The sequence below is a fragment of the Hippoglossus stenolepis genome, chromosome 20, assembly GCF_022539355.2.
Source record: "Hippoglossus stenolepis isolate QCI-W04-F060 chromosome 20, HSTE1.2, whole genome shotgun sequence".
NCBI lineage: Eukaryota > Metazoa > Chordata > Actinopteri > Pleuronectiformes > Pleuronectidae > Hippoglossus > Hippoglossus stenolepis.
The window spans coordinates 887,769-908,897 of NC_061502.1; the positions used below are offsets into that span (position 1 = coordinate 887,769).

At 41.4% G+C, this 21,129-nt stretch overlaps 2 protein-coding genes across 2 annotated transcripts; one reads left to right on the forward strand and one right to left on the reverse strand.

The window, feature by feature from the left end:
- Positions 1–261: 261 nt before the first annotated feature.
- On the reverse strand, positions 262–2,340 carry ptger2b (prostaglandin E receptor 2b (subtype EP2)). Its single transcript, XM_035144216.2, has 2 exons — positions 1,442–2,340; positions 262–718 (listed from the first exon to the last, which is right to left on the reverse strand). Exons 1-2 carry the CDS (start codon positions 2,219–2,221, stop codon positions 479–481), a joined length of 1,020 nt encoding a protein of 339 aa, XP_035000107.1. The 5' UTR covers positions 2,222–2,340; the 3' UTR covers positions 262–478.
- Positions 2,341–5,756: 3,416 nt separating this feature from the next.
- On the forward strand, positions 5,757–15,307 carry zfp36l1b (zinc finger protein 36, C3H type-like 1b). The gene is made up of 2 exons (XM_035144215.2): positions 5,757–5,951; positions 10,830–15,307. Exons 1-2 carry the CDS (start codon positions 5,898–5,900, stop codon positions 11,847–11,849), a joined length of 1,074 nt encoding a protein of 357 aa, XP_035000106.1. The 5' UTR covers positions 5,757–5,897; the 3' UTR covers positions 11,850–15,307.
- Positions 15,308–21,129: the final 5,822 nt, after the last annotated feature.

Genomic DNA, 21,129 nt, shown 5'->3' on the forward strand with positions numbered 1-21,129 from the left:
AAATTTCCACCACACACCTCTGGAGTGGTACCAGATCTTTTTTGGAACTGCTTGTGTTCAGCTGCTGCTGAAGGAACTGGGTCCCTTCAGTCTACCAACAAACTGTCCTTCATATCAGAAATATTACAAACACACCAAAACACTTCAATTGCCTCATGCTCCTTAGGGGCAATGGGATAAGTGGTTGTTCGGAAAATCAGAGAGTCAGACACACAGATAAACAGAGATTTCTGTATTTATTAGCAACAAAACCTGTGTGTAATGACCCAACGATTGATAGATTAACAGAAGAGACAGGCCCACTCAAAACAGCTGCCTAAGTAACATGACCTTACACTTCAAGATCATCTAGAGAGCTTCCTGGTGTCTGCTGTCTGAGATGTGGCAACATCTGCTCTGTTTGGTTTTTAGCCTTTCTTCAGTTCACTTCACCCCTTAGACAGAGAATATGCTACAGGCCTAAGAGGCCTTGTGCAACTCATCCATGTCCAGTATTGTCCTCATTTTCCTGTTTCTGGAGCTCTACTGGATGGCCTCCTCCCACTCGTTTGGACTTCTGTGGTTTCTGCAGCTTCTTCCAAATAATTTTCAGAGCAGAGGGGCGGAGGATGATGAAAACCCATGGGTTAATGATGGAGTGGAATGAGAGCAAACGGAGAGCTCGTAGATCAGCTGCTTTACGATCCACCTGGCTGCCTTCTAGGTTCATCACTCTTGACTGGGGAGGTGTGTGTGTGTGTGTGTGTTGGGAATGGGAAAGAAAAGGAAATATATAATTACAACATAATATAATCATTAGGCCTAACGCTGCATCACGATAGCAACCATGTACAAGTGAAGACTGTGCAACAATGCATAACAACAAGGCTTTACTGTAAGGACAGTATACTGTGTACTCAGAGCCTATAGTGTTTAAAATGCAGTTCCCCTCGGCTGTTATAGAAATGTATCTCTACAATCCAGCAAACAGAGCAACATGCACATTTGTGTGGAGTGCAGAGTGCAGTGTTACATTCTGAAGGATACTGTATTATAATATTATTTCCATTTTATGTGCAGTATTAAGCAATATTGTCATGTTGTAGCTGGTAGAGGTGGAGGGGCACTTTTGATATTGTGACGTAGGCTCATCTAATTTGAATCTAGAGTGAATGAATCAGATATTTAATGCCAAATCGGCAATAACCAATAATTATATCAGTAAAATAATTGTTGTAGTAAAGAGCACAACATTTCTCTGTGAGCTGGAGTGATGAAGCATAAAAGGCTAATACAGCAGCACATCAACCTGGAAAAGATTAAACAGAGATGTCTGTGTTTCTTTTGTTTCCTATGGCAATATACTCTATACCAGAAAGAACAGTCTGTGTTTAATTGGTTTCTTGTTGATACCTCTGGATGAACCACACTGTTGTAAAATTGTAACCATTAGAGCTCTTACCACTAAGGGGAAGGTGCAGCAGATGAAGACAACAGTGATGACAGCTAGTGGCAGGAGATGAGCCACCTCCTCCGTCATGGACCTGTGGTGCCGGAAGAGCCGGCGGACCTTACCCCTCCTGTGCATCACTACCAAGAGATAAATGACAGATATGTTGCACACCACTGTCGTAGAGCTCATGATGAGGATGAGAGATGCGTAAAAGACGATGTAAATTGTATCCTTTCTGTCCGTGTGACCCATCTGCAGAAAGCACCAGGTCCCCGGGCAGTACTGCACGTAGTCACCAAAACCCATGAAAGGCATGATGCAGAAAAGGATGCTGCCCATGTAGACGAGCGTAAGGACAATATAAGCACAGCGTGTGCTTAAGTGCTTCTCGTACATGTAAGGGTGGCCAATGGAGAGGTAGCGCTCGAGCGCTATTACGCATAGGATGCCCAGTGTGGATAGGCTCAGGAAGGTCATACTGAAGCCAAAGTAAGAACACACCTCTTTGTTCGGTCTCATCGCCACCAGGGTTTTGTTGTGAAAATAAGCGGCCAGCACAACAGGGCTGACAGACAGGGAGCCAAGCAGGTCCGTCAGGAGAAGCGCAGTGACCAGGACCTGGTAATGGGACCGGCTGGTCCTCCCGCGCCGGACTTTTATCAGGAGCAGTGCCATGATATTCCCCAACACACCGGCCGAGAACATCACCGCCGAAGTGCTGGGATTTCCATACTTCACGAAGTCATCGTCACAGGACTCGTGCGCCGTTGAGTTATTTCCCCCAGACATTTAGAGTACACGAGTAAAGCGAGTGTTCAGTGGTAGTGTGCTGAAAGTCAGCGCACATGTTGCAACTACTAAGCTCGCGTCCCGCCCCTCATCCGATCACACACACGCGCATCACTCACAGACACAATCTGAACCAAAAGCAATGTGATTTTAAACTGTATTAGTTTCTCTTATTGTTCATTGCTTCCTGTTTTGATTTAGTCAAATTGACAACGTTGAAATGTAGCTCACTAAATAGCCTTTACTCTAACTGCACCGTGTATTCTGGGTTGCGGATAGGGGACAATGTAGTCAGAAGTATATTTTATTGGTCAACAGGCAATTTTGTTTCATCTCTCTGCACATTTGAATGCAATGGACATTGCCTTGAAAGGAGAAATTATCAATGCAGGGTAAGAACTGACGGGAATGGAAAAGGCTGAGGAAAGCTGCCAGGCTCCGAACTTTTGGAGTTCAGTAAAGTTGGAAAGATATTCACAGATTCGGACTTCCCGGATCAATAAGTCATAAGCGAAACGTTGTTAAAGAACCATCGCTGCATACTTCCCACCGTAGTAAGGTGGACAACGGGCTACAGGCCAGTTATCATCAGTATGAGTCGTCCTCCGTGATGGGCACAGAACATTGGTGTCTATGTACAGCCTGCTGTGAGACGAGTGCGCAGGGACCGTCTACAAAGTGCAACACCGAAAAGAGATATTACACAAATATTCAATAACTTCACTGTAATACTGTATATTCTCACCAAAACCATGTCACAGGTCCAGGGAGTCCTGCTGGCTATGCTACAGTACTTAGTTTGGGAAAATGGTGTTTCGTATAATTTTGGGAAATATTTATTATGGAAAATATTCAATAACTTCACTGTAATACAGTATATTCTCACCAAAATCACGTCACAGGTCCAGGGAGTCCTGCTGGATATGCTACAGTACTTAGTTGGACAACACCTGTCAAAAGTGATTCTATATGATCTCGCTTATTTGTCATAAAAATAAAGGGAGGTTCACAACTAATTATTTCGATAAAATGTTTTGATTGTGGGACTGGAATGAAACAATAAACTGTTCAGCGTGAAACCCACTTTTCAACTACTGACCCCTGGGAAGGGCTCCTACACCAAACGCTCAGCCTTCTCAGAAGAAGTAGTTTAGATGTCTGAGTCATTTCTGTACGTCAATTCATGAAAATATGAAATAACATTAGGTTCTGGTTTGTGTAAAGCAAATATGGCACCTTCTTACATGGCTTCAATGTTGAAGAGATTCTGATTAAAATTCAACAAAATTGAGAAATATATTTTCCGTTTGTATTGCATAACCATCAAGGGTCTCCTTGTGTTTGGCGTGTAGTTGGTGTCAATACACTTTCTTAAACAACTTTAAGACCATTAAAACGAAATAAATTTTCCAAACTAAGTACTGTAGCATAGCCAGCAGGACTCCCTGGAGATGTGACGTGATTTTGGCGATAATATACAGTATTACAGTGAAGTTATTGAATATTTTCCATAATAAATATTTCCAGAAATTATACTAAATCACTTTTTCCCAAACTAAGTACTGTAGCATAGCCAGCAGGAGATCCTACACCTGTGAAGTGATTTTGGTGAGAATATACATTGAAGTTATTGAATATTTTCCATAATAAATATTTCCCAAAATTATACAAAACCACTTTTTCCCAAACTAAGTACTGTAGCAGAGCCAGCAGGACTCCCTGGACCTGTGACATGATTTTGGTGAGAATATACAGTATTACAGTGAAGTTATTGAATATCTTTCATAATAAATATTTTCTAAAATTATGCTAAATCACTTTCCCCCAAACTTAGTACTGTAGAATAGCCAGCAGGAGACCTTGGACCTGTGACATGATTTTGGTGAGAATATACAGTATTACAGTGAAGTTATTGAATAATATATCCCAAACTTATGCAAAATATATTTTTTCGAAATTAAATACTGTAGCATAGCCAACAGGTGACCCTGGATATGTGACATGATTTTGGTGAGAATATACAGTATTACAGTGAAGTTATTGAATATTTGTGTAATATCTCTTTTCGGTGTTGGACTTGGTAGACGGTCCCTGCGCACTCGTCTCACAGCAGGCTGTACATAGACACCAATGTTCTGTGCCCATCACGGAGGACGACTCATACTGATGAGAACTGGCCTGTAGCCCGTTGTCCACCTTACTACGGTGGGAATTATGCAGCGATGGTTCTTTAACAACGTTTCGCTTATGACTTATTGATCCGGGAAGTCCGAATCTGTGAATATCTTTCCAACTTTACTGAACTCTCCTACCAGTTTCCAGTTTGGCTTCAGGTGATAGACTCACTCTCTTAGGTTAGGCTTAAAACATGAATCTTTGATCAACCTAATGGTTGAGGCTGGCTCAGTTGATTCCAGAAGCATCCCTTAGTTATGCTGCAATAGGCCAAGGTTGCTGGGGGAAACTCCCATCATGCACTGAGCACTTCTCTGCAGATCTGACACTGCAACTGTACCTGCACGTGGGGGGTCATTTCCAATCTCACATTAATGCAACAGTGTGTTTTGGCATCAACACCTCTGTTAGTTAGATACCTCAAATTATTAAAGTGGAAGTCCATGCTCTTACACAATAGTTGGCTTTTAAATCACCTTGATAGGATTAAGTTGCTAAAAACCTCTGCAATGAATCCTTTGTCCTGATATTCAAGTATAGGGAAAATGCTACCATTCACTTTGATGTCTGACGATGTCAGTTCTGTCTGTTCATGTCAGTTTTGTTCATTTTAATGTTCAGGGGGGAAATGTGATTGCTTTGTTTGTTTGTGGCAGACTGTGTCCTTTGGATGGCGCCATTGACCAAGATTTTTGCATCACCCAATGCAGTACAATACATTTGTGTTGCAAGCTAAAAAACTGAACTAAGTCTGGTACTGTAAATGATACATGTGTAAATCACATACAGTGCTACTGAATGACTTTCACTGATGGTAATTAAAGGCCCCTGAGGATACTGACACAAGCATGATACAATAAATAAAGTTTTGTTTTTTGTGCATTAGAAATTTAATTTTCAATCAAAAAAAGGGGAAAGATTTTCTTTCTAAAATGGAAAGTCTTGTCACCCAGTAAATCAAAACCGAAATCTATGACAGATGTATACCACTACAGATAAATCATGTTTTGGACTGAATCGAATTTTTGCAAATGACATTTTTTTGCTGGAATTTAGTTATATTGGTTTTATAATTGTAAAAAAAATAACCCTACAGACAACATTATTGTTTTTTATATTTGCACTGAAACTTGATGGCTGTTTAGCATCAAGTTTCAGTACTGAAGGCTTGCTGGAGACTTTGTATAAGGTTGCACTGTGTTAGCATCATATAGCACCACACGTTAGGTGTGTATCTTTATGCAAGGAGAAGGAAGATGTTTTTAAGTGTATTTCTGGACTGTTTCCTCTGAAGCCCGGATCAGACTCTGGGGCAGGTGCGTCCAGCAGGGGCGCTGTGTGCCCCAGGCTGCACAGTGGGCCCGCCCACCCCGCAGCCATGGCCGCCGCCTGCTGAAAACGAAGTGCGCAGCAGAACGACGCGGCAGAGGGGGGCTCTTCACGGAGCAGTAAACAACAACTACCGAGGTGAAACAGCAGCTCGTATCCTTCACCAGCCAACATGACAGCAACTGTTATATCTCCTTTCCTGGAATACGGAGAAGTCGCAAACAAGGTAAATGACGCCCCCCCCGGGAGCCGGCCGACTGACGGTCTTTTCTGCTCAAAACATGCTAACATTAGCCTAGCCACTTTTCTTGCTGCAAGTTTGGCTTGAAGTTTTTCAGGCTCGCAACTCGTGTCACCCGCTCGGTTGTCGACTCCTCGTGGTACACGTCATTCATCCACTCAGAGGTTTTATAGTACGTCTTTGGGATGTTGTCTTTGCACGGGTGGGTAACTGGCGAGTGTTAGTGAGCGTCATCTGGGAGGTGATGTGAGCGTGGCGCACACTGAGCAGTCACAGATTAAAAAGTTAGACGGGTCTCCATGACTTGTTACGTGATTCGAACTTTGCACCAAACAGTGTCAAGTAAGTTTGTAACTACAGATCCCTTACGCTAAGTTAACTTGTGTCGGCTCCTCTGTGTCTGTCTGGATATGCACTCAGTTAAAACAGCGTCACTGTGTCACCGGAGGTAAAAAGTTTCAGCACATGGCTTTGTTTGTCCCAAGTTAGTTCTGAGGGAATTAGCTGCGGCGGTGAGACTTTCCCCATGAGCTGTTGAGGTGCAACTTTGATGTGATGGTGTGAAACGGACAGTGAGCACCAGCTGTCTGTGTTAACGGCAGAGGGGAGTTTAGCTGCTGCTCAGACACTGTGACACTGTAGAACCCATCTCTGCATAATAATGAGGGATGCACGATATGGATTTTTCTGGCCGATATGATAACCGATAATTCCATGCTTCACATGGCCGTTACCAATATATATTTCACGTTTCTTAAAAAGAAGTTCATAGCCTTTAGCTTATGCACACCTGATGGTGAAATTGCAAAAATACAGTAAGCAAATATGGATGAATTAATATTCCATTGTTAACACGACACAAACAGTTCTGATTCAGTTCCGAGTGTCCGTTTACTTCGAACAACTTTAGGTGGAGGAGGAAAATTTCTCCTTCAAAAGAATTTAAATTCAATATTTTGACATCTCAAATAAGACATGTCAATGTATTAAAATAGTAATTCAGATAAAATAATGAGCTGCAAAGCTAGTCGCCAGCAGCTTTAAGTTTAAGAGTTTGTACATTTATGTTTTCACCTGGTTAATTTAATAAAGAGGCTGAAAAGCACCAGTAGGGAGACCCCGGTGGCATAGTATATTGCCACACTGCCCAGTGGCAAGCGACCATAGTGCTGGTAAGGTTGGCGGAGGACTTCTCAGCCTCGTACTGGGTGCAGGCAGCGGAGAGCAGACTGTGGAACGCTCCTGCCGCACCGCGCTAAAGCCGGCAGCGAGCCATCAGTGTAATATTAATCTAACAGCTACACAATGGTCACGCTAGTGTTACCTACAAGTTATATTATTAGAATATAACTAGATGGCTACAAATCAAAGTGTGGGTCAGATTGAATACTAATATAAATATTTGGACCACAACATCAATTGTGCAATACCATCATCACCATGTTAAGTCAATAGCCTAATTTTATTAAAAAGTAAGACATAATAGCGATATCAGCCGCTGCCTTCATGCAAGGTGCAAGGGAGCAGCCCAACTGATCAATGAAAGCTCCAGAAGTAGCATCTTAGCTTAAAGGGATAAATCTCCAAAAACGGAAAATTCACTCATTATCCACTCACCACTATGTCGATGAAGGGGTGGGTCTGAGTGTTTGAGTCCACGAAACCCTTTTGGAGTTTCAGGGGTAAACAGTATTGCAGCCAAATCCAATACAAATGAAGTAACTGGTGACCACAAAAACACATCAAATGCCTCCATACTGCTCCTGAGGTGTCATCCAAGTGTCTGTATGCCCCGACATTCAAATTCGACTTGATGATGTCATTTAAACCATGTTTTTAGCCTAAATGTCTGCAGTTGTCTATCTCCTAGTTACTCCTGCAGTCATTGCAGCTATCGCGAGTTCTCGCAATACTCACCAGTGTTCTCACGAGAACTTGCAGTAGCTGCAGTTACCCCTCCATCGGCAGAGGGGTTAGTAGATAATGGGTGAATTCTCATTTATGAGTGAACTATCCCTTTAAAAAGATGAGAGGAGTGTTTGAACCAGACGGGGACACAGAGGCAGTCACACGAGAGGAAACTTTGTCGACTAGGCTTTAAATCACAGGCGGCCTACCGCTGCAAATTTAATACTGCCACAGTTTCAGGATCAGGGCAGAAGCACCTTTGGCCCGGTCGCAATTTACCATGCCAGAGTATCCTGTCGAATTGTCCTAACTCCGCACTGGCCTACACTACCTTTTTTCCCCTTTTAACAAGTAAAGACCAAAACTAATCAGATGTTATTAGGACCTGTACAGTACTTGAAGTCATTACTTTGTGTCTGTTTGATTCAATCTTGAGGCACGCATTTAAACACATTGGAAAAGAAGAATGATGCACACTCAGTTCACCTGCCACATACAACACGAGACACGAACAGCCAGGACATAAGTGTTAAAGTGACCGAAACGGTCAAGATTCTTGATTTGGCCCCATCGATTAATAACTAAATAAATGTATCGTCTGTTTGCGCAGAGTGACAGAGACAAACACAGACACAGGCTGTAGACAGGAGAGAAGTTCTTCTGGCAGATTATGTTGAAACAAAGTGTTCCTTTTAACTTCAATGTGGCAGAAGTAGCCTTTCAAGTAGCAATAATATTGATTCACAAGATTATTTTAAAGATCAGCTCTACGTGTTAATTGAAAAGTTCTGGACCAATGCTCTGAACAACAGAAAAATGTGCCACTTTGAGATTTACTGTTACTGTAGTTACTGTGTATTGATTATAGGGCTTTACCCAACCAAGAACTTTGCCAGTCAAATCAGATTTGGCTGTTCATTAAGACTATTCAAGTCACACTTAAATGTTCTCAGAAGTAGCTGCCTATTTGGCGGATGATATGGATCTCTCACTCAGATGGTGACCTCCAGTTTTACATTTCATACTTATCAGTTCTGGTTCTTATGGAATAATGTTTCTGGATTCAGGGGGAAAGCAGAATATGTTGAAGCGCTGTGGCTCAAGGGGAGTATTAAAACACATTCTTGTACCATGCTGCATGAACTTCACACACTACACAAGTCATTATGTAAAGATAAGGTCTTTAGATACCATGATTTCCAAAAGTAGAGTTAAAAAAATGTTTTTTTTTAATTAGTGAGATTTTTTTATTCCGTATTAGGGCTGGGCGGAATATCGACTATTTCAATTAATTATAAGTCAGATTTAGCTGGGGCTGGGCGATATGGTAAAAAACATCTTGTATATATATCACAATATGAATCCAATCAGCACCACTGCACTGAGGCACATTGCTCTGTGCAGATCAACAAGTGACTCTGCTCCTCTGACGTTTTCTAATCACTCACACTTAGAATTGTTCTTTATAGAAACCTGATGAATTCATATTTATGTTCCTGGATAAATGGGGTGTTGCTTCCTCTGCAACAATGAAGTTAAAGCACTGCGTTAAGTCATTTTCTGATCATGAGTGATCGTTGCGGTCACTTTAACCCTGATGTCCTGTCTGTGCACGTTACGTCTCGTGTTGTGTAGCAGGTTTAAACATGTCTCATAAACTCTAGAGCGAATCAAACAAACCCAAAGTAAACATCACTACTGTTTGTGTCCTAATAACTTGTGATCAGTAAAGGTGTTTATTGTTAGTGTAAAGTGAACACAGGTCAGAGGGGGAGTGAAGAAGAAGCAGACTCTGACCCATAAAGGACCACCAGACCTTTAATGTGCGTCTGTCCTGATTCTGAAGCAGTGCTGGTTATAATATTTCAGCTTTATAATATTGTTTTGACAGACAAAACATGGATGGGTTGAGTTCTATAGACCATATCTTATATTTCTATCAAGGATAATTATCTTTATTGTTTTATCGCCCTTTTTAGTCTGGATTAGTAGAGCCAAAATACATATTTTTGGAAAAAAAAGATTGTATTATGTTCACGTGAAGTGTAAAAAAGGTTCCCAGTATCTCATAGAGATAAAACACCCACTAAACATGAAGGAGTTATAAATTTTTGAAACATCAACCTATAAGTCGCACAACTGTAACTTGAAGTGCTTAAAACTCTGATATTTACTCTGATACTGCCAGATTCTCTATAAGAAGTTAGCCTCCAGTATAAAATACTTTTTCTGTGTATTTTTGGAGTAATAATCTGAGGCCAAAGTACCTACTAGAGAACAAATTTCAGTTTATTCATCTAATTTTGTTGTGGGATTAAAACTAAAATCACTTAACAAGTCATGTTGACCCGTCTAACTTTTTAATCTGTGACTGCTCAGTGTGCGCCACGCTCACATCACCTCCCAGATGACGCTAACTAACACTCGCCAGTTAACCACCCGTGCAAAGACTAAATTCCAAAGACATACTATAAAACATCTATTAAAATTTCTTCCATAAGTAGTTTATGAGCCTTATACTTTTCCAATTAGGGCTTCTTTACCCACTAGTACAAATACCAACATTTGTTTAATTTGTGTTATATAATTTTTTATTTAAATGTTGACATATTGTGCAGCTATATATTTTACAGTCTTAGCATTTTATTTTTATCAGTCTTTTTTAATAAAATATCGATTGTGTATCGGCAATTAGCAAGAAATAGAGATACGATTTTTGGTGCATATTGCCAAGCCATTATCAGTATTTAAAATTGAAAGCTCTGTGGTCCCAAACCTGCTTGTGAGAACGTTGACTACTTTCTGATTGCTTTACCCAGAGAGTCTGTTCAAAATGGATGCACTGCTCAGAAAGGATTCATAAACGCATCACACACTAGTCACTGACTATTTATATTACCATGGTGGAAACTATTTATATTACCATGCACTTACTCAACTTTTTTCTCTTTGCAGAACAATAAGATGTTCACATACAGCAACAACAATAGTCTTGGTGGAACTCAGCTGACGCCTGCCACATGCTCCAGTGCCAACCACTCCTGCAACCCCATTGAGTCTCTGCTGGACAGGAAGGTGGTGGAGGCCCCCTCTCCAGTAGGCCTTTTCCAGCGCCGTCACTCTGTCAGCCTCCCCAGTACGAAGTTCATTCAGAATCAGTTTGTCAACAGCCTTAAAATGGATCCCTCAGTGTTGCTCGGTAACAGCTGCAGTGGCAACAACAAGGAGAACCATTTTCGTGAGCGCTCTTACTCAGAGCTAGGGGACAGGCTGCGGCCAGGTAATCAAGTGTGTGTGGGGGTAAGTAGCCAAGTCAACCCTAGCCGTTATAAAACAGAGTTGTGCCGACCCTTTGAGGAGAACGGCTCCTGCAAGTACGGAGATAAGTGCCAATTTGCCCATGGCTTGCATGAGCTGCGCAGCCTCAGCCGTCACCCAAAGTATAAGACGGAGCTGTGCCGCACCTTCCACACAATTGGTTTCTGCCCATACGGCCCTCGCTGCCACTTTATTCACAATGCAGAGGAGCGCCGTGGGCCCCCTCCCCTCTCTGTCTTCAACAAGATGGTGCGCCCTCGGCTGCAACACAGCTTCAGCTTCGCTGGCTTCCCCAGCTCAGGCGGCCTGGATGATAACCCTACCTCAGTCACACCTCCACCAGTGTTCTCCACTGAAGACCTGACGGCGTTGCAGAGCAACCCCTTCACCTACTCAAGCCAGGAGCTTACCGGCCTGTTTGGCCAAAGCTTGGAGCACCCACTTCCATGCGAGCCTCAAGGTCTGGTCCCCTCTTCCCCAACCACTCCTTGCTGTTTTCAACCCACATCAGAGAGCCCCCCCATTCCCCCAGACTCTCTGTCTGACCAAGAGGGGTACCAGAGCAGCGTGGGCAGCCAGAGTGGCTCTGAGTCCCCCCTCCTGGATGCCTCTCGTCGTCTCCCCATCTTCAGCAGGCTTTCAATCTCTGATGATTAAGGTGCACCACGGCATTGTTTGACCTGAGGGAGAGCAGGAGGGAAGGAGAAGATTGAGACCACCAACCTCAATAACTCCCTCCTCCTCCTCTCAGTCTTGTTTACAGGAGTAGGAGAACACCGGATGCCTTCTCATTTGAGGATTGTCTCGCCTTCAAGGACCCCCACCAAACACCGATCAAGTCTCCTCAACGTGATGAACAGTTGGTACACCAGAATCATCTAAAAGTACAGGCCCTGCATTGGAGGCCATGATGAAGTAAATGCGAAATGATTTTGAGCAGAAGCTCAGAGGTCACACTATAAAGTAGTTTAATGACTTGTTGGTGCAGTCAGAGTGGCAGTGGGGGCAGTTTGTGTGTTCATTGTCCAGTAGAGGGTTATTACCTGTGCTGCAATCTTTACACCTCCGGGGCTTATCACAGCTCAGTGTTCAACTTTTAAATGATAGTTACCACAAAGTGAACTGGAGAACGTTTCTTAATTAGACTTCTCTTCTAGTCGTGTCCAGCTTCCTGTCCCTTGCCATGTGATTGTTTATTTTTTTTGAGGCCGACTTGGATTATTATGTGCCTTGTTTCACTGAGCTGGTGGTCAGTTATCTTTCTCTAGGGGTTTTGAGTGCACAAAGTTTTTGAACAGGATTCAATAGAAATTCTGAAGCCAAAGCTTGAATTAAAGGGGAATTTCACTCAAATTACAAGAAATATTATTTCACTTCCCTTTTATTAACTTGTATAGTCAAGCTTTTCTTTTTCCAGTCTCTTAAGATTTCAGCCTCCATCCCAAAACATTGACGGTGGGTGGAATTTAGTTTATGTTCAAAGAGTTAAAATAGATTTGCTTTAGATCAACATCAGCATCTCTGAACTAGGATCTCTGGATCAGCCACAGAAAACACTGGGGGCTGTTTTCTCAGTCTTTTTGTAAAAAGGAGTTCTATTGACTGCTGTTGTCACTGAAGTCTGTCTTGAAAAAGACAACACTTTAGCAAGGGAGGAGGTAAGAAAGATAGTCTTTTCTCTGGTAGTTTGGGTGACCTCTTAGCCGTTGGCAGGTTCCTGCTATTAATTTGCCACTTCAGAGTCATTAGAGTTCAAACTCTGCTGCAAAGTTGATATCATTAAAGCCTCAATAGTTCAGCAGTTGAGCCTTTTCAATCCCACACCTTTCCAACCCCCCTCAGATCAATTCTGTGTCTGAGGTGATATGTTAGACAGCTGTCTGAAATCAGGTGAACCTGAACTCTTCTGTTGATTCCACCATGTTTAATTATTATGATTATTATTATTATTATTATTATTATGGTCATGTTATTTTCTAGTTTGTTTCTCAGAGTCTTTAGTGTTGGGGCTCTGGTCATCACTGCTTATTTATCAAAATGTATTTATTGCTGATCTTAAGCATTTTTTTTATTTTGTATTTATCTGGTTAATTAAACTATAGAATATATATTTTCTTTTATGTTAAATTATGATCTTCCATATTAATCACAGGATGACTGTTTATTTTTATTCACAGTTAATATATTATTCTGCAATGACGTTTTTTGTAACACTTGATTTATTTTGAACGTGAATTTTAATTTAAAACACAAAGGTTTAGCATTTGTATTTATTTTGTGTTCCTTCCACATGCACCATCAGTTCGAGGTTCTTTGTGGCAATCTGAAGGCACGGACGCATTGGAAGTGGCAAAGTTAATGCCCCACTGCAAGCTGTATGCCTAACTACAAACTTTATCTATTCATTATAGGGGTAGAAATCTGTTGCTGCCATTATCAGTTTCAAGTGAAGAGAGAAGCCAACACAGTAATTACCAACTAATTGGATAACCAGGGTAGAGTCATAGTTTCTGATGGTCTGGACTAAGTATGAATGCACTTAGGGTGCGGGTGGTGTTGGTTTTACAGGGTTTTTCCAGCCAACATTCACAATGTGTGCCTCTATCACAGCTGCCAGATACCGCGTGTGTGTGTGTGTGTGTGTGTGTGTAAAAGATGGGGTGAAAAAAAATGAAGACCTTACTCTCTCACGCGCTTTTAATAGGTTGTGTGAGAGTTAAGACTTTAGGTGTAGTGTTAGGGGCTGGAGAATACATTATCTCAATGAGCGTCTGAACAGCTAATGTGTGTGTGTGTGTGTGTGTTTTGTTCTACTGGCTCTGTGTCTGATACCTGTACTCTGGAGCAGGATTTGTGTTCAGTGAGGTAACTTCAGGTTTGACCCTTGGTAAATCGTCATGGCAATTTATGCTGCACAGCTACTTTGAGATAACAGGTCAGCATTTATATAAGCGTAGCATGACCAATCAGTTCGCTTGGAAAATTGAGTCACTACACAGTGTTTTCCAAGAAACTATTTATTTATTTATTTGAGACGTGAGACTGCAGCTGACAGTATAAGACTAAAAACCGTAAAACACATCCCGTGAATAGATCTAAGCAAACACATTAACTTAATGGAATACAAAAATGTACTAAGTCAGATCTGCTGGTGCTGTAGTGATGAATAATATTAACCTACACAGTCACACAGTCTGGTTTTTCTTCTTGCTACTGCTGTTTTCCCCCTTCATTGTCTTAACACGCAGGGTGTATTTTTGTCAGAGTACCTAATGGCTCTGAGGTATTAAATTTACTGTGACTGTATATAAATTTATATTTATTAAAATGATTTTAAGGGCTTTCAGCCTCATTTGGAAATTGCACCAAAAAGTATGGGGATGTAAGTTGTGAACAATATATTTAGTGGTTTTACCTCCCTCCTATGATAAGCATACCACTGGAAAACAATTTTTGAAGAGAATCGGCGCAAACAATATTGAACATTAGGATATTCAGAAATGACGGTATTCGTATTGATCTACTGAAATTGATTGAATTCACAGTGAGTCACAGAACTAGTGTGTACATATCCCTTTACCATCTCCTCTCGGCACTCAACAAAATTCCTAATGTCAAGATGGGAGTGTTGCCCACAGTTTACAATGAATCCAGGCCTCTTATCTCTCACCCTGCAGCAGTCCTGGGTAGAACTAGCAGCTCTACCCTATAGACTGGTTCTGGAACAGTCTCGTCGTCATACTATGGTGAATTCTCATTTGATTATCAGCCACTTATACTGACAAAACATTTTTAGGTTGTTGTTTTGAAAGGCTGAGGAAGCCTTCTGTTCCACAGTATCACACATAGGTCATGATGATCAGGATTATGTAAAGCTTATTTTTGACCACTTTTTCAATGAAGTGCCTATAAACACATTCCAGGTTCCCCAAATGTGCCTTCATACGTTTCTCTATAAGATGTATTCTTGTCATTAAACAGGACTGACACGTGAAATGCAACTGTTGAATGTATTCTACAGCAGATTTTGCTGTCACCACAGTAATTTCTCAGTTTATGGTTTATTTTGTAATGACAGATTGCAGTTACAACCAATAAAGTCTTTATACTGAAAATGTGAGTTGATCTTTGAAGCTGTTGAAATGGAACATTTTACCATTATACCACACTATATATTATCTCTGCTTATGCATACTATTTCTGCTTGTGTAACTGTCAAGATGACATCAGGGCCACAAATCTGAGACTGCTGGTCTTCCCCCATCAAGACCTCGAAGAAGCCTTCAGCCTGTGTCTGGGTCTTGGCTTGGCCAGGAGGCCTCCAGCATGTGTCTGTGTCTTATCTCCTGGGATTTTACTATTCACTCAGTTCACACACATAGTTCACATACATACACACACACACACATATGTACACACACACGTAGTTATACACTTCATACACATCTCTTCACTGCATCTGCATAAAAAGCACACGCCTGCAACTGTTTCTTTGTCATTCCCTCTGCAGAATGCTCTTCGCATGCTGTATGATTGTCTGACCTTCCTTGCAAGGAATAAAGTATACTTAAAAGACTATGATTCTCTAATCTCTTTATTGCAGAAGTCTCACCAGGTCAAATTTCCATCACACTTGTCATTCATTTTTCTTATTCAGCATGCTGTTGTGCACTGTCTCGTCACATACGGACATTTGGTCAGGATCCTTTGGCTTCCATTTTTACTCTGGGTACCCTACATGTAAGGTAGTCTGATAGACTTCTATTGTTCTCTGCAGTGTTCAAAGTCGATACAGGATTCATCATATGCTTGTTGTATACTGACGTACCAATGGTGAGTAGGTATTCTGGTTTTGAAGTCGGTATACGTTTCAGTATCAAACCATACCACACTCTCTCTAATTTAGTGTTATGAGAGTCAAAACATTTACAGAACCTTCTGTTGTTTAAACCTAACCACAGACAGGAGTCTGGATTGGGACCCAGGTCTCTGGTGTGAAGGTAAGGGTCCTAAACAAGAGTCTGTGTGATCAGTTGGGAGTGAGTGTTGTCTGACCCACTAATCAGTCTGTGTGAAGATGGGTTGAGAACAAAAACTATTTATACTGTAAGTGTAATAACTTTTCTGCCTTGCACATATATTTTTTTAATGTTTGACAATGCTACTTTCCCTCCATCCATGTAGTGTTGATCTAAATGAATCAGCAACATATAAGCTATAATAAATCCTCTGCTTCTGCTCAATACTAAAATCTCAGTTTCAAGTCTATATACTTCACCTAATAGGTAGCCATCAGTGACTGAGTGAGGACGGCACTAATATGTGGTTTGTCAGTAAAGGCAGACAAAAACAACCAGTCAATATGTTAGTATAAAGGCTACTTTCTTTAACATTGCATTTTTTGATGTTTTTGCCAGTTTCACAGGGAATAATTGATGGATCTTGATGCAACAAATTGGCACATTTAGGAGACTGATCAATGCTTGACAGAAGTTAAAGGGACTGTTGGGCCTTGGTGGGGGTATGCACTCCTCTGAATGCTAGTCTAGCTGATATGAATTTGTCCTGGAGTATCAGAACCAACAGATGGTGTCCCTGCAGCTCACCTGTGTCTTTACTCTCTGACAGTCAGGCACATGCAGTGGACCATAAGAGACTCTGTGGTTGCTTAATGTCTGCAGGTTGCGCCGACTGCCTCCTCGTGCTCCCAGCTCCTTACACACACCTCCCTGCCAGATTCCTGCACAAATGTGTTGTGTTTATTAGAAAAGGTTCGGATCGTTGAGTAAATGTGCTTCCCACATTATGGGGCAGTTGGTTGAGGAATTGCTTCGTCTGTGCACATATGCTGTGTGTTTCATGGGCAATATCGCGTTGTAGCATCATAAGGTATAAATCTGTGATGAGATTAGATTATGGAGAGCAGTTAGCCTGCCTCACAGGAACAGTTAACTCATGGTTTTACCTTGGTTTTAAAACCATATGAAATGTTCTCTAGTGCTGGAATCACTGATCTCTGTGTGTAGAAACTGTCTTCTGATGTTGTTTTATATAAATAATGAATACAGTTTTTGTTGCGATAGCTAAGGCTCTCCCAGACTGCATATCTCTGGAAATGAATACAATGGACCATGACAGGTCATTTCATATCATCTTTTCACAGCTTTAATACAGCAGCTGCCACACACATCAGTGAATAAAGCCTCCACAATGAATTCTACTCTTATTTCCTCAGAGGAATGTAGAAAATTGGAGGCTTAGCCCCCATGTATACATTAGGTCAGAAGGGAGTTTCTGTTTCCCCTTCCTCTTCTGGCTGGTCGCATGGTGGTGGGGAAAGGAATAATCTGAAGAAAGACTGGTTAGCGTGATTTGCTGTGACAGATATAGATCATTGCTGTTGAATAGCAAAATGTTTCTCACCTATCCTGACTATCCTGCACAAAAATAATACATTTTTAACAAAACAATTGTCTTTTGGTAACAATCTCATCATGAAACATCTCTAAATATAGGACAAAAAAGGAACAAATAAACTGTGTATCATTGTGCAGTTGGTCAGTTAGAGATGATTCCCTACTGAGGTATTTGATAAATACAGGTTGTTGTCAGGGACCTGAGACCACAGGGGCAACATCAGTAAACATGTAGCCACTATACTGTACGTTTTTGGGACAAAATACACTAAAAGACACAATATGTTATAAACAACAAAACCAGGCAGCAGCACAAAACTCTCATTGTCATTGCTACCAACTTGAAGTTTGTTTTTTTGCTCTAGACTTATGCAAGAATGCTGGTGTGGGTTTCCCCTCAGTTAGAGAAACAACTCATGATGTCCACTGATATACAGTATTATTAGAACAAATTGATCTTTACAAAGCAGATCTGTGTGCTGTATGGCACGTTTGTTGAATTTTAACCACAGCCGAGACTGACCTTGGCAAAACGAGTTTCAGATCACAGCATAAAGAACCACTGCACTGTGTGGACCCCAACGTCTTTCTGCCTTAGGCACTGATGCAGCCCAGAGATAATTAAAGGATCTGAGATGAGTAGCTAGGTCCAGTCAGAGGGAGCACACAACTGAGACACGCCATCAGGTGACCTGCGGGAACATGTGCTCAATGGGAGTTGTCTGTCTGTCATATACGCATGCGCTTTGCTCTGTGTGTGTGTGTGTGTGTGTGTGTGTGTGAGATGATGAAGTTTGATTTACAGTGCCTCACTAAACTGTAAGGAGACCAAACATCATGTTTGATGAGAAGAATCTGAGCTGAATAAAAGGGAAGAAAACACCCACGCCAAATTCAAAAGACGAAAATAACTTCCCATCTCTCTTATGAAGCGTATATGACAAGTAGGAAAACAGAAGTGAATATCTTGTTGTTTTATTAACACACACACACACACACACACACACACACACACACACACACACACACACACACACACACACACACACACACACACACACACCATTGGTTTCATGCTCCTGCAGCTGAACAGGCTGTGTGTGTTGTTTGGTCAGAGTAACCAGCAGGAAACACCAGAAATAACACTATTGTTCTCTTAAGTGGCCAAACTTCCCCTGGAGGCTCTTGGCCATGGGAACAGAAGTCATGGGAACGGGTGCCATGGTAACAGCCTGTCAGAGCCTGTTAATGACCTGCAGGACTGATGGGTCATGTTCCATCCAGAGCATTAGCAGCTTATTCAGGCTGCTGTGTGCTGAAGCAGCTGATCTGTAGAGGTGTAAACAGACCCAGCCACCTTCCTCTGGCCTCACTACCCCACCGCCTGGAAACCCCACTGCAGTGTGTACACTAACGTAGGACTGACAGGACCCATCTGTGCAGCACAACAGCCAAATGAAGAAGCTTTCCATTTGATAAAAGTGGAACACAATCAGCACATGCAGACGGCTGAAGGCCAAGGTGGTTCGATTCTGATCTTTCCACTGATCTTCAATTGATTTCGATTGAATCAAAGGTGTTAGAAAACTATGTGTTTCCACAGGAAGTTAAAATTGACATACAAGATGAGTTACAGTGAACCAAGTAAACCTACTGAAACATAGATGGGAAAAAAAGTTGTGTTGTTGCCTCTGACATTTCACTGACAGTATTAGCAAGTGACCAACGATGTCCATGTCCGTTCAGATTTTGAGATCAAGGCAGTTGCAGAGGTTTGTATCGTTTTTCAAAGTATCTAGTTCACACAGACCTGAATCCAAACCTCTGAACTGCTACTCACATGTTCAACTTATTTGAATAGAGGAGTGAACACAGGGGAAATTATATGACAGTTAAAATGACAGAGATCCCCATAACCACAACTGTCTATAGAACACAAAGAAAATTCCTCCCAGACTGGGTTGGCATTGTTCCGTGTGATGTTAACAAAACACACAACACTAAAGTTTGCAATTCAATTCCATTTCATTTGTACAGCTGCAAATCATAACATACATTACCTCGAGGCACTTCACATTGTACGGTCAAGGCCGTAAAAATTATAGAGAAACTCAGCAGTTTCCACAATGAGCAGCACTTGGTGACTGTGGAGAAAAAAAACTGCCTCATTCACTGAAAGAAACCTCCAACAGAATCAGGGGGGAGAGGAGAGAGAACTGAGTAACTAATACTTAAGCTCTGTCAGACTGGTTGTAATGAAAATAATAAGAGTGAAGTTTATAAATGCAAATATGTTATTAATGATAGAAGCACAATAACAACAACAACAACAACAACAACAACAACAACAACAACAACAACAACAAAAATACTAATAATATGAATAATTGCTGGGTAGTGTCAGATCTGGAGCACAGACCAAAGGGTGGCAGAGACAGAGGAAGAGACAGAAGTGTTCAGTGCATGTTGGGTAAGTAAGGGATGGTTCAGGACTCCCCTGAGCCAGTCCCAACTATAAGCTGTATCAAAGAGGAATGTTTCAAGTCTAACCTTGAATGTAGAGATGGTGTCTGACTCCCATAGACATGAGCTGTAGGAGGCAAAGTGAGTTCCTCATCTTTAGTTATGAACATGCTGATGTGTGGCCATTATAATGTTTACCATGTTCACCATTCATCCTAGTGGATTGTGTTACTTTGCATTTTGAGGCTGATGGAGTAAATGGTCAAAATAACAAAGCTTATTCTGAAGCTAATAACACACAAATATAATCATTCTTGTGTCTTCACAATGCTGGTGGAATGCTAGTGAACTTTTTGATATATTAACTAATCCAGCCATCTTTGGCAGTGATAACCTCAAACAAACACTTTCAGTAGCTATGGATCATGGGACCTGTTTCAGAAAACAGTATGTTCACAATGAGTGAAAGGGAAGGAAAAAAACGAATTCATCATCAATAGAGCTCCAACTGTGATTCAACTCATCACAGAACCAGACTCTGCAGCTCCAGGGGCAGAGAGTGGGTAATAACGCTATAGTGGGCAGATGACAGGTGTGGTCACAAAAAAGCTTGGAAAGCTGATATGATTGATTATATGTATAATTGACTGATTTAAGGTTGATATTGATGAAGAAATTCTTGTAATTCTCATTTTCTGTAATTGCAGCACGTTTCTGTAATGTGTTGTGCGTAATGTGTTGTGTTGTCAAATTGATGAAGACATGTTCTTACTTTGCTTGTGTTTTGTCCACTTGCATGTGTTTTCTTAAGTTGCAGTGTGTTGAGCTCTCAGGGCCACCGTAAATACTCTTAAAGTCCAACCCAGTAATGGCCTAATAATTTTGGTGATTTGCACTTGAAGAAATTAAAGTCGCTTTTATTCACTTTAGACATGGAGGATGTGGCTGTGAGTGATAGAGGTTGGCCAGCAGTTGATGTCTAGATGGAGTAGACTTTGATAGAAGAACACAGTGAGGTGAGTCATAGCAGTGTTTGTTCAGCTCAGTCAGATTGTGAA

Coding starts and splice junctions, on each gene's coding strand:
- zfp36l1b (XM_035144215.2), top strand. CDS start 5,898: ATGACAGCAACTGTTATATCTCCTTTCCTGGAATACGGAGAAGTCGCA. Junction 5,952..10,829: donor ACGGAGAAGTCGCAAACAAG/GTAAATGACGCC, acceptor TTCTCTTTGCAG/AACAATAAGATGTTCACATA.
- ptger2b (XM_035144216.2), bottom strand. CDS start 2,221: ATGTCTGGGGGAAATAACTCAACGGCGCACGAGTCCTGTGACGATGAC. Junction 719..1,441: donor GCTGCACCTTCCCCTTAGTG/GTAAGAGCTCTA, acceptor ACACCTCCCCAG/TCAAGAGTGATGAACCTAGA.